General features: G+C 37.7%; 1 protein-coding gene across 1 annotated transcript in view; it reads left to right on the top strand.

Moving 5' to 3' along the window:
- Positions 1-12354, top strand: part of LOC139926923 (uncharacterized) — an 82640-nt gene that overhangs the window by 44755 nt on the left and 25531 nt on the right. Inside the window, exons 28-35 of the mRNA XM_071918786.2 lie at positions 1102-1155; positions 1787-1831; positions 5350-5394; positions 6613-6666; positions 7016-7069; positions 7410-7463; positions 8128-8181; positions 9168-9221. Of these exons, the coding sequence (XP_071774887.2) occupies positions 1102-1155; positions 1787-1831; positions 5350-5394; positions 6613-6666; positions 7016-7069; positions 7410-7463; positions 8128-8181; positions 9168-9221 (414 nt within the window). The remainder of the gene's footprint in view (positions 1-1101; positions 1156-1786; positions 1832-5349; positions 5395-6612; positions 6667-7015; positions 7070-7409; positions 7464-8127; positions 8182-9167; positions 9222-12354) is intronic.

The raw sequence follows: 12354 nt of genomic DNA, 5'->3' as shown, positions 1-12354 counted from the left end.
GAGAAATGTCAGATGACTTCATTTGTTGATTCAAATGTCAATTCTAACCAAGGTAATATTGATGTAACATTACAGGTCTCAATACCCTCATGTATGTAAATTTAAACAATACAATTTGGTCAAGTTTTTGCTCATTCCCTGCATTCCTTTGCTGTTTCACATCATTGTAGATCATTTTCCAATGCTTTATGACTTTATGAGATATTTGCTATTTTTCCTTCATCTTAGTTGTTTTTCAAAGTAAATATTTTGAAACATAATGTCTAAATATTACAAGTTACTCCCAGTAAAGAAGAGGGCGCCAATTCTAAGCCATAGTTGTGTAAAATCAAGTTTATTTTCAGTCTATTTTTACTGACTATAGCTATTTTAAGACACAATTATGTCTTAAAATTGGCGCCCTCTTCTTTACTGGGAGTGCCTCGTAATATTTAGACAGCGTTTATTTAATCATATTTATTTAGAAAAACAACTAAGATGAGGGAAAAATAGCAAATATCTCATAGCATGACATAAGCTCTGGAAAATGATCTACGGTGACATAAAGCAGTAAGGGAATGCAGGAAATGAGCAAAAACCTGTCCTTTGAGATTGTGAGCCAGTTAATTCAGCATGCTCATAAATGTTTAGCATGCTCATAAACAGCAAGCAATGCAATGTGTTCTGATTCAGTTATACACTGGATCTTTCCATAGCAATATTCAGTAACATAATTCAAAAAAATCAAAAGTAAATAAAGTCCTTCTGCAATCTGTGAAATTCAAGTATTAGTTGGAGTCACTCGTCACAGCTGGAGTCATCCTCATTCTTGCACAAATTTGTAACCACTTGCTAAAACAATTATATACTCATCACATATCCATCACAACAGCAGAAATGATGTTTTCTCTGTTGCCTCCATCTCTCAAAAATAAGCTAATATGTAAATGAGTTATTTTGATGATTAAACAGTTAGACAAGCCCTCACATCTCTTCACTGTATCCAGTTTCACTAATGACTCCAGGGATGACAGGTGTGTCCAAAAAGCTGTTTACAAACATGCGGGAGACGTATTGACATTCATTTGATATCGGCTCACTAACATGTGAACTTCCTTGAAGGGGAACAGGGGACCAGATGGACGTAATGGCAAACCGGGACCCAGAGGGAACAAGGTATAATACTCATGCACTGTGTGGTTTACTTTTTTATATGAATACAGAGACTCGTAATCAGAATCACATATATTTTACAAAGCAATAAATCTGTAATTTATTGTTGAATACACATCTGACTGGAATCACGGAAGTACCCGTGATCAGTGGTGGAAAAAGTAAAAGTAGCAATGCCATAATGGAAAAATATTTTATTAAAAGTTAAAGTTCTGCAGTCAAAATTTTACTTAAGTAAAAGTATAGAAGTATTAGCAGTAAAATGTACTTAACTATCAAAAGAAAAAGTACTCATTCTGAAGAACAGAGTGTTAAATTATTGATGCATTAACCTGTCAGAAGTATTTTAATGTTGTCGGTCTAACTGCTCCATATACTGTTGGGGAGTTTAAATTCTAACAATGCAACATATTTTATGAGCTTACTGTATGTTTTGCATGTAAAACCTTATTCTGCAAATTAGTTAGTAACTCCAGCCGTCAATTATCAGCACAGATGGAGCATTTCCTTTGTCTGTCAGTTTGCTTGGCTAAACCCCCTGTTGTGCAAGTTTCTTTGTATTTCATTGTTAGTTATTTGGTATTGATTTTTTTTTTTTTTCCTCCTTCTCCTGCTTCCTATCTCTTTTCTGCAGGGCCGCACTGGACAGAGGGGGCATGCTGGCCAGCCTGGCCCATCGGTAAACCTAAATGTCTTGAAAAATTCAGTCAAAAGAAACTAAGCTGTCCATAGTCCTGTCCATTTTTTACTGTATGCATAGTGTCATCTATTGACTCATTTTGCCTCGTTGGACTGCATTAGAGACAGTAGTAAGCCTTGCAACTGTTTGACGAGCCATAATACTGCCATGGTGCTTCAGCAGAATCAGGCTATTGTGCTGGGTGGTCATTTGTATTATACTAGGTTGCATTAATTGATCTAATGGAGCTGGAAAAAAAAGCAGTGTGAATGACCCTCTGTAATCAATCCCATTCAAACTGCTCCGGCTCTGACAAAGGAGATGGTGAATAGGAAGCTGAACATTAAGCGGTGAAAATGCACCTTCTTCTTTTCTGCAAAGCAGTTAGTGTAGAAAATCATCGACTATGGGACAATTTTGAAAATGACAAATGTAAAGAAAGTATGGGATGAACTGTGTGTGTGTGTGTGTGTGTGTGTGTTTATGTGCTGTTTCCTAACAGGGTTTGCCAGGTTCACCAGGAACAGAGGGAGCAGAAGGAAAGCCTGGTACACAGGTTCCCATTCTATATCATATTTCAATACCATGACCACATGCCTGTAAATGCCTGTAAATGCCTGTATGTCAGTGTGTCTTCTCTTTCCTGCCACATACTGTACCAGTGCTTCCCCTATATACAGTATTATTCCGAAGCAATGTTGTCTGATAGTAATTTCGCTTACGGTTCCACACCCATCTCAGTTTTGGTCCCAGTTTTGTTTCTAGTGCAGGTTGTAGAGCTAATACTGGTAATGAGTATAGGAGAGACATTGCACTGTACAGCATCACATTTTTTTAACTTTTATAATGAAAAATGTAACTCTGAATACAAGATTAAATGGCTCTTAGATGCTCGATTTCTAGAGCGCACCCTGGTGTGCATAACATGACATATTGGAAGACTGCTGCTGTGGAAATGCCCTAAAAATGTCAAAATTGAATTGTAGTTTTTGCAGAAGCATTCAGTGTAGAGACTGTGTCATTATTGTTGGTTTAGACAGCAGATGGCAGTGTTCATGCAGGTCTTATGTTAAGCTGTAGTGCATATTCAGTGGTACAGTATGTGGTGCAGAATGCATGCTGTATCTTTCTGTTTCACCTTCATTCATCAGCTTATTTCATCCAATATTGAAAGAGAGCACTTTATTACTGGACAGTGATGTTTGACCACACTGTCTAAGGAAGAATGATACATTGCTAAAAATGTCCATCTTACCGAATCATGCATTCTTGTATTCAGTCTTGAAATCTTATTTTTGTTGAAATAAGTGAAGAAATCTCACAATGTGGTGAATTAATTTAAAATTGCTTCCAAAATTGCAGTTTCACTTGTTTCAAGATGTCACTTGACTTTTAGAGAAGTGTTATAACAAGTGAGAATGAATAAGATTTAAAGACTGAGTCCAAGATTAAGTTACTTGATAAGATGGACATCCTTGCACTGTGTTTTATGTATAGAGGTTATTCTATTGGACAGTAAACGCAATAGTGTGTAGAATAAATGCCGTTTTCAGCTGCGTTTGAATGTGTTCAAAGTTGGTTATTTATCAAAGTTTGTTGGATGGACGTGAATAAGGAAAACAAAGTGCTAGCATTTCATGGGGGCTAACTACTAGCTCTGTTTTAACCTTTTTTTAACCAGGTTAGTCCCATTACGATTAAGAACCTCTTTTCAAGGGAGACTTGGCAAGAAATCGGCATCAAGACAGACATAAAAATTGCAGACTAACACCGTACAACAATGTTCAAATTCAGAATACAGGGGAAGTGCACTGCACACTGCAATACGTCGATCAGGACTTCAGAGGTCTAGCAAAGAATTCTCTTTAATCCATACTGCAGAACAAAAAATGTGCAAAGTGCAAGTGAGATTAAAAACCAGTGCTAGACAGCACCAGCAGACATCTTCAGTGTTCTTCTGAGGTCCTGATCGACTTACAGTGAAATTCCCCTGATCTACTGAACTGTGCTGCTCTACACACCTGCAGCAACCTGCTAGACTGAGCGCTGTAATGAGCCTAGACTTCCAGAGTCAGAATACAGTCAATATTGGCAGGCAGTACAATGTATGAAATCAAAATACAATAAAAATAATGAAATAGAGAATGAAGTGAAATGTTGTAAAAGAAGTGCTGCAAAAGACACAATAATCAAATCCAGTTCAATATCAGACAAGTGGGGTCAAACCTATTTAGATTTTGACTAAATAAAACAGCAGTGTTCACCATTTTTTTACAGATATTAAATAGCTACAGCAGGAACCAGAACCATAGATGAAAATGTACAAATGAATAAGTCTACAAGAGGAGAGGCGATGAGTGAGAACTTTACAGTTGGTAATAAACATAAATGCATCAGGGTCCATAACCGGCGTCAGCTCAAACCCCACACCAGGGTCTGTGTCCCTACCCCACCCAACATTCACCACATTGGTAAATGTTTTGTTAGTCTTTTTTCTCTGCTCATTTGTTTTTTTGTTTTTTTTTTGTTTGTTTTTTTGTTTTTGCTTTCATTTTTATTATCTTGGAAAGCTAAGTAACACTGTTTTGTAAATGATTGTGTCATCAGCGTATAGATTGAGATTAGCATTTTGACACATTAGCATTGACACATTTTGACATGGTTTATTAATATAAATGGTAATATAGTATAAATGGTAAATAGTAGAGGGCCATGCACAGAACCCTGGGAACTCCTTCAGGATATCCGCTGGTCATTAAAAAGTCATTTTATTATTAATAGTTATTATTTTTTCAGCATGCAATAACAATGGTTTCTTTGCACTGCATGTTCACTCTTAGAGAAATATAGATGATTAGTAGTACAGTGCAGTATGCAAAACAAGCTGCTTTACTAAACACATTTGGACTTCATGATCCTTAACAATTAATTTCCTAGCACCTATTTACAGTTTCAGAACTTTCATTATGTTCAATTGGAACTAGGCTGGTTTTGCCATCTTTGCGTCTTAATTTTTTGTCTTACTGTAAATTCAATTCCAGGTATCTTAAAATAGGTCCTAAAAGGTTTTTAAATATTGGCTTTCTGAAACCTGCAGATACCCTGCAGATGTCTGTGACATCTAATGGGAAGTCAGGAGTTTAACAATAAAACTGTTCAATAGAAGCCTCTAGATGTGAGAGACATGATGGAATGTTTTTGTTTCATTTATATGTTTGTTTGTTTGTTGCATATTTCTGCTGTTAGGTGAAAACCTTATATCCCCAAAAGTCAACTTTTCAGTAATTAAGAAAAACAATATTATTTTTAGGTAGGTGACCGGTGACCTTTCCAATATGAAGAAAATCATGCAATCCAAAACAGAGAGAAATCATCTAAAATAGAGTACCAGGATTTTCACCTGACAGCAGTGACATCCTTTCAAGTGATTATATTTACAATTTGCTCTCTGAATGACATCTGCTGTGACCCCCCTGCTGTTGGGATAAACTGCGCTGATAGTCTTCCCTCTCTTTCAGGGTCCCACTGGTGCAGTTGGCAATGCTGGCAGTAAAGGACCAACGGTACGAGTATGAGACTCAGTTTCAGAATGAGCTCAGCATGTAATAGATGATATCATCCCCCCAACTTGGCTCTTTAAACTGAATAAAAACACCTTATTACATTTTTACAAGACAGCCCAAGATTATATGATGGGTTTTTATAGGTTCATGACCAGGCAAACACAACAAATTCTGCCTGAGCCAAAAAAAAAAATGAACAGGACAGAACAGAACCTGCTACCAGCCAGTTAAAGATATCAGGTGTGTTGACGAACTCATAAACAGCACTATCAAAATATTTAGGAGTGTGTGCGGTTAGTCAGGGTGAGTATCATTTTCTGCATGCTGCATGCATGAGCGTACATGCGTGTATGTATACAGACACACACACGAACAGACACTATATATTTGATTTGATTTATTTATTTCGATCATGTACCGTTATACAAATAAACAAATATACAAACAAATTTGCATGTAAAATGAAATATACAAGTTTGTTAATTTTATATTAGTAATAATAACAATAATAATGATAATAATGATACTATATATAACATATTCGATGTACTCCTGTCCCAGTCACCTTCACTGCTTTGTTACCAGTCCAGTGACTTGTGTTACAACTCCTATCCACAAAGCCTGCAGAAGAAACATGAAGGGCAAATGGATTTACCACATAAAAAAATACTGTTAAGATAATGTGGCAGTATTTTCCAAAGACTGAATCTAAAGGCCAAATCACCCTGACCTGGGCCTGCTTATTAGCCCTTGCAGTATTGTCTTCTTTATTGAGTCACTGCATCATTAAAGGGCAAAGCTAACAAAGACAAATGCGGCCTGTTAAAGAGGCTTTAGTTAAACTCTAAATTATTCCGACATTATACAGAAAAGCATTTACTGCGTAGCCTCATAAAATTCCATCCAATTAAATGGTAAGGAAACAATTAAATGCTAGATTAAGCAACTGTTAGTCAAAAATGGAATCAACTCATTTAAACGAATACTTAGTTAACAGTTTAGTGCACACGTTTTTGCTTAATTGCGAGAAATAAATTACAGTTTCAGATTTGCATTTTTATATTTTTTGTTGGTTTTGCACATGCATAATCCAGTAGCTTTTTTCTCTTTCACCCTGCTCTTCTCTCTTCTTACCCCGATCTCTTAACTCTCTGTGACACTTTCTTATTTCTAGTTCACACTACTCATCTTTTATTATGTCTTCTGCTACTTTTCTAGGGTTTTCAAGGGATTTTTGGAGAGAGAGGTCCAGATGGCTCACCAGGTCCTCCGGTAAGCTTCATTGCTATTCAGTGGCTGTACATCGCTTGGAATACAGAGAACCTGGAAATCGTAAGCCTGGAAATTTTGTCAGTGTCTAGGCTGCGAGGCGGGAAGTTCCTTGGAGATGAATAAGTGGGAAGAGGACAACACAACACAAATTTATTTCCGATGACGCACATGGCATGCTTGATTCTTAAATTCGTCATGCGCTTGGTCTGTTAGCGGCACACATGTTCTCATTTTGTTGTTATTTGGTACCATAAAGTTCATGGGGATTCGGCTGACATGAACAGATGACCTATAAACTGTGGTGTTGATTGATGCTCTGGAGTTTTATTGACTAATATTTATTTGATAGGGGTCTCCTGGGAAGGCAGGACCTCTGGGAACACCAGGGCCCCCAGGAGAGAGGGTGAGTCAAAAGGCGTTAAAAAAATAATGATTATAATACTTTATTTATATAGCATTTTTCAAAACAAATGTTACGAAGTGCTTCACACAAAGAAATCAAAACATAAAGCCATAGTCACACCAAGTTCATCAGATAAAATGTCAAGATAAAACAAGTTTACATTAAAATAAATAGACAAATGAACAAATGAATAAAATACAACACAAATGACCCCCTTCACATGCACACACATACATGATTTGTGTTATATGTGTGCGCTCTCTCAGTGTATGTGTACAGTGTGTATTTATTTTGTGTGTGTGTGTGTGTGTGTGTGTGTGTATGTGTGTGTGTTCTCCAGGGTTTCACGGGGAAGGCAGGCATGGAGGGACCCCAGGGCCCAGTAGGCATGTATGTAAGTGATGCTTCAGCAGGGCGTACAGAGCAGAGCAGACACGACAAATGCACCTACACCACTTTTTCACAGCAGACGCCGACTGCAAGTTAAAACTATAAGTATCGTCCGATAATGGATACCAATGTGATCCATTCTACTTGTAAGCCACTAGTTGTGGGTCATTGGACAAAATGATTGAGGTGTAGACTTCTATTATGAAAAAGACAGAAAATCAAGTCGTGTTGCTTTAATTTGTGATGTGTTAAATGTGGCTCTCGGTATTTGGAAAATTTATAAATATTGACAATTCCATTTTTGCTTCATATAAGGGATAATGTCCAGAGAGCTCAAGACCCCGACGCATTACAGGGTCACTGAACATTATCCCACTTATTTAATGGCTACTTACTAAAGATGTTAATAATTTGATACATACGTAAAATATACATACAAATATTGATTGAAAATGATTTTATTAGTAGCATAAGTAATTCACAAGCTTCCACCAAAAAACGATGTCTGCAGTAATCAAGGCTTTTCGGTACAAGTTCTCACCAGCTACATTTTTGTTTGATTAGAAATAAAATGGACCAGACTTCTTCACTGCAGAGTTATATTATTAGAAACAGCAGCTACCTGTGACATCATTTCCTGTTTCATTTGTTGTTCCTTCTGCCCTCAGGGTTTCCCGGGAAATTTGGGCATGCGAGGGGCTACAGGTCACACAGGAGAGTGGGTAAGGCCTTGTCGTCTCTCAGACCCCATTTACACCTGGTATTAAAGTGCGATCTGTATCTGAATATCTTATCTGGATATGGACAAATGCATCTTAATGCAAGCTGTTAATTCAGCATGCATTGCGATTGGAATTAATTGACCTTGCTCGCATTATGATCGGATCTCAGCCAGAGGCAGCCAGGTGGAAATGCAATCCTTAATACAATGTGTTTGCATTAGTGAGGAAGTATCTGCCCATGGGGTGGAAACATCATCACCGCGGGTTGAAATGTTCTTGTCCCTGGAGCCAAAAATGTAAAGTTTGATAGCGGTGTGGGATGGGGTGTAGAAATAGACCAATATATGAAGATACTGTATCTCAGAGCAGGGAAGATGACCCCTTCCAAGGCAAAAGAAAAGTAAGTACAGGCTATACAGTAACTTTACCTCTGATGACTCTACACCTGCCCTGACTTTTAGTTTTTGTTGACAATAGAGAGACTTGCCCCCTCCCCACCCACTTGCCTGCTTTGCATAGTGTGTGTAACAAAAATGAGACCTGATCAGAATACAGACAGAATGCAGATTGAATATAAATACCAGTTGTAAATGCAAGGGCATGATTGGGTTTGTTCATTATCCAGATAACACATCCAGATGCAGGTCGCATTTTAATACTGGGTGTGAATGAGCTAATGGCCTAAGTACCATCAACTTCAAGCATGCAGTTTTTACATGGGAACCTTAAAATACATTATGGAGGAAGTTTATAGAATTCATTTGCAGTGATCCAAAGAATGAAAAGCCTATTCATGAAGAAAATGTCAGGATTTACTATGAATCGGTATAGAGAAATTAATATTCAGGCATGAACACAGTGGCTGTTGCCAATGCCAGTGAATCGAGACATTTTCAACCTTACTCTTATAATACTAACAACAACAGAAAAAAATGAAAAAAAGACAATAACATAACAATGGTTTTGTTTTTGATCTTCTTCACTAGGGTGAACCAGGGTTAAGAGGTTTACCTGGGCCTGTTGGGAAGTCTGGACCTCCAGTAAGTGTCCATATCTATCTATCTATCTATCTATCTATCTATCTATCTATCTATCTATCTGTCTGTCTATCTATCTATCTATCTATCTATCTATCTATCTATCTATCTATCTATCTATCTATCTAATTATCTATCTATCTATCTATCTATCTATCTGTCTGTCTGTCTGTCTGTCTGTCTGTCTGTCTGTCTGTCTGTCTGTCTATCTATCTATCTATCTATCTATCTATCTATCTATCTGAGAAGATTATGTTGTAGTATGAAGATATGCACCTCTCTTCCCCTCGATTACCATGATGGCAGCAGATCCTTTCCTTTGTCTGGACCAATGGCTTTTCCTCTGTTTTTCAAGTTTCAGCTTGATTGCTAGTATGGTTATGAATGAAAATGGAAAGTTAAACTTTCATCTTGAAACATGTCAAACTAAATCAGTCCTCCTATTTTGGCTGGTTAGATGCTGGAATAGGAAAGTCCCTGTTCCATGCAAAGAGGCAGTTGTGGTGTGTAACGTCCACTGCTGTGGTTGTAGACAGTCCTCCGTGTAATGTCGTTGGACACACTACTTGCTCTCTATGATACAGCTCACTCACATGGTTGCCCATTGCTGTGGTGATATCCATCAATCTGTCATATGGTACAGTCATACGGTACGGAGAAGGTCTCTTCTTCTTCATTTGCTGGCAGGCACACTAAACCCCACATACAGCGATAAAGGAGTATGTTGCTCTGGGTTTGTGCTTTACGTTTTTGTGTTAAGTCTCTGAATACAGCTGTTGAATGAAAGAAGTTGAGAGCTTGCTGAGCTTTAGACACATCCTCAGATTTTGATTTTATATCAGGGACATCAATGCAGTGACTTGAGTACAGACATCATGAGAGTTTGGTTGAAACGAGCCTGTGAGCTTTGTCTCCATTTGATTCATATTTTGTCCACAAACTTGGCTAGAGTTATGGCCTCATCATCAAGATTCACATCTCTTCCACCCTTTTGTGCTGCCCTGTCAGGAAACTCATTATTCTGTTTTTTGGGATGTCTGTTGTTGACTCTACATGTCTGTTCCACTCCAAGTCGATCCAAGCAAGAGGAGTTCAACTTTGTCAAGTTCTGCCAAGGCTGTTTTCACATACTTTGATATTGTTATCCTGGTTGTCTTTCTTTTGAAATTTGGTTGCTTTGTGATAATAACCTGTTAAGCAGTGTGAGTGGTACTTGGCCTTAATTGCAGCCATGTCACCTGCACTCAGTTTTGCTATTAGTCGCCCATCTTGCAAGTCTGTAACACATTTTCTGACATCTACTTGAAAAGTATTCGCCTCATGAAGAGGCCAGGATAACCTCTACTCTGTTGTGTTTGGTGTTATTGAATTTTAGATACTGTATGGTTATATGCCATTATTTGTAGATGCCATTATTTGTAGGCTACTGATTGTATTGTATTTACTTTTTTTGTCCAGTATGTGTGTCCAATATTTCTGAAATATATACTATGGGCGAAATAGCGAATGTTCGTAAAGTGAATGTTAGTAAATTAAATATTAAATTTTATGTGTACAAGACAGGAATAGGAAATGGTCTTGCTACTGTAGCTTTTAATAGCATCTGTTATTAGCTTGTCTGACAATGATTTAAGGCCAATATCCACCGGACACATTTTTGATCCAGGTTTGTGCCGGTCCATTCTTTTTCTGCTTCTGGTCTGTTTTTTTCTGCAGTTGTGAGTCATGGAAACACGCAATTTTGATTTGTGTCAAATCTATACACAATAATTTATTAAGACAGGTCTCGGTGTGCCCCAGTGGCCCAGAGACCTCATTTTAATGAATTGTCCTACACTGAGAGCACCGATCAACCTTTGTGGAGTGGCTGAAGCATGATATATCTTCTTCTCAAACACAATAATCTAAGAGATCATAATATATTATCTGATCTCTTTATTTATTGCAGTACAATTTAGAAAACAGCGTCTTTCACACACATTTTCAGTGTTGGGGCGTTCAGTTCATTAAGAGATTAGGTGGCACTGAAAAGGTTAAACTGAAATAAATGATGCCCTCTGCTGGACACTGTCAAAATAAGCCCTTTAACATGGAAAAGCTGCCAAAAAAGAATTGTTTAGAAATAGGGCATTCAGCACTGCTGGTCCCAGACCTTTTCACACTGCCGTTGGCAAACCACCAAATTGCAAGCATGTACCCTATCATACACACAACCAGGGACTGCTCTTGTTACCTGATAACAGTTGAGTAGACTAAATTACTTCTAACATCTTGTATTGAAGGCGGCGCAGGGGAGGAAAGAGTAAAGACATTTCAGCCCGAGGCCTTCATCCGTGTGTCATGAAGTTGTCTTGTGTGGCTCAGCCTGTTTAAAGCAGGTGGTAATTGAAGCAATTAGGCAACCTGATGGTGAGGCAACATTAGGTTACATGCACAGAAACATAAGTTATATCACAGTAGATGAAGACAATATTAAACTAGAAGGGCACTCGGAGAGCGCAGACCTCCGCCAAGGTTCGTGCTATTATTGCTTGTTCGTGAGTCGGATCCGGATCCGCTTCAAAATGTAATGGGTTCTTCCTTGGCCCATGCTACACCCTTCCTCAAAGTTTCATGAAAATCGGGCCAGTAGTTTTTCCGTAATCCTGCTAACAGACAAACAAACAGACAAACAAACAAACAAACAAATGGCACCGAAAACATAACCTCCTTGGCGGAGGTAAATATACAATGTATATTCTCTTACAGTCATGTGAATTAATACACTTCGTTCTGGTTTCCTGATACACTATTCTATACATTGGCGTTCTATATTGACCACATAGAGAGCAGGTAAAAAGATATACAATGTACAATTATTCAGATATCTACATCATTATGCACTGTTACATTAACATTGTTAAAAGATATAGCTAATAGCTGATTTCCTGAATATGCCATTATTCCTTACACTGAATACACTGATGTTCTATGCAGACCGTACTAAGAAACAGACACAATTAAGAGTTATACAAAATGTGCAAATTATTCAGACATCTACATCCATATGCACTGTGTTATCAGTATAAATATAGTATAAGCAATATCATTCAAAGATCTAGGCCTATCTGATGGCATCTGGTTGTTAAATTCATTT

This window comes from Centroberyx gerrardi, chromosome 2 (genome assembly GCF_048128805.1).
Source record: "Centroberyx gerrardi isolate f3 chromosome 2, fCenGer3.hap1.cur.20231027, whole genome shotgun sequence".
NCBI lineage: Eukaryota > Metazoa > Chordata > Actinopteri > Beryciformes > Berycidae > Centroberyx > Centroberyx gerrardi.
Note: the sequence above shows the minus strand (reverse complement) of the source record. Positions and strands in the feature narration are given on the sequence as shown.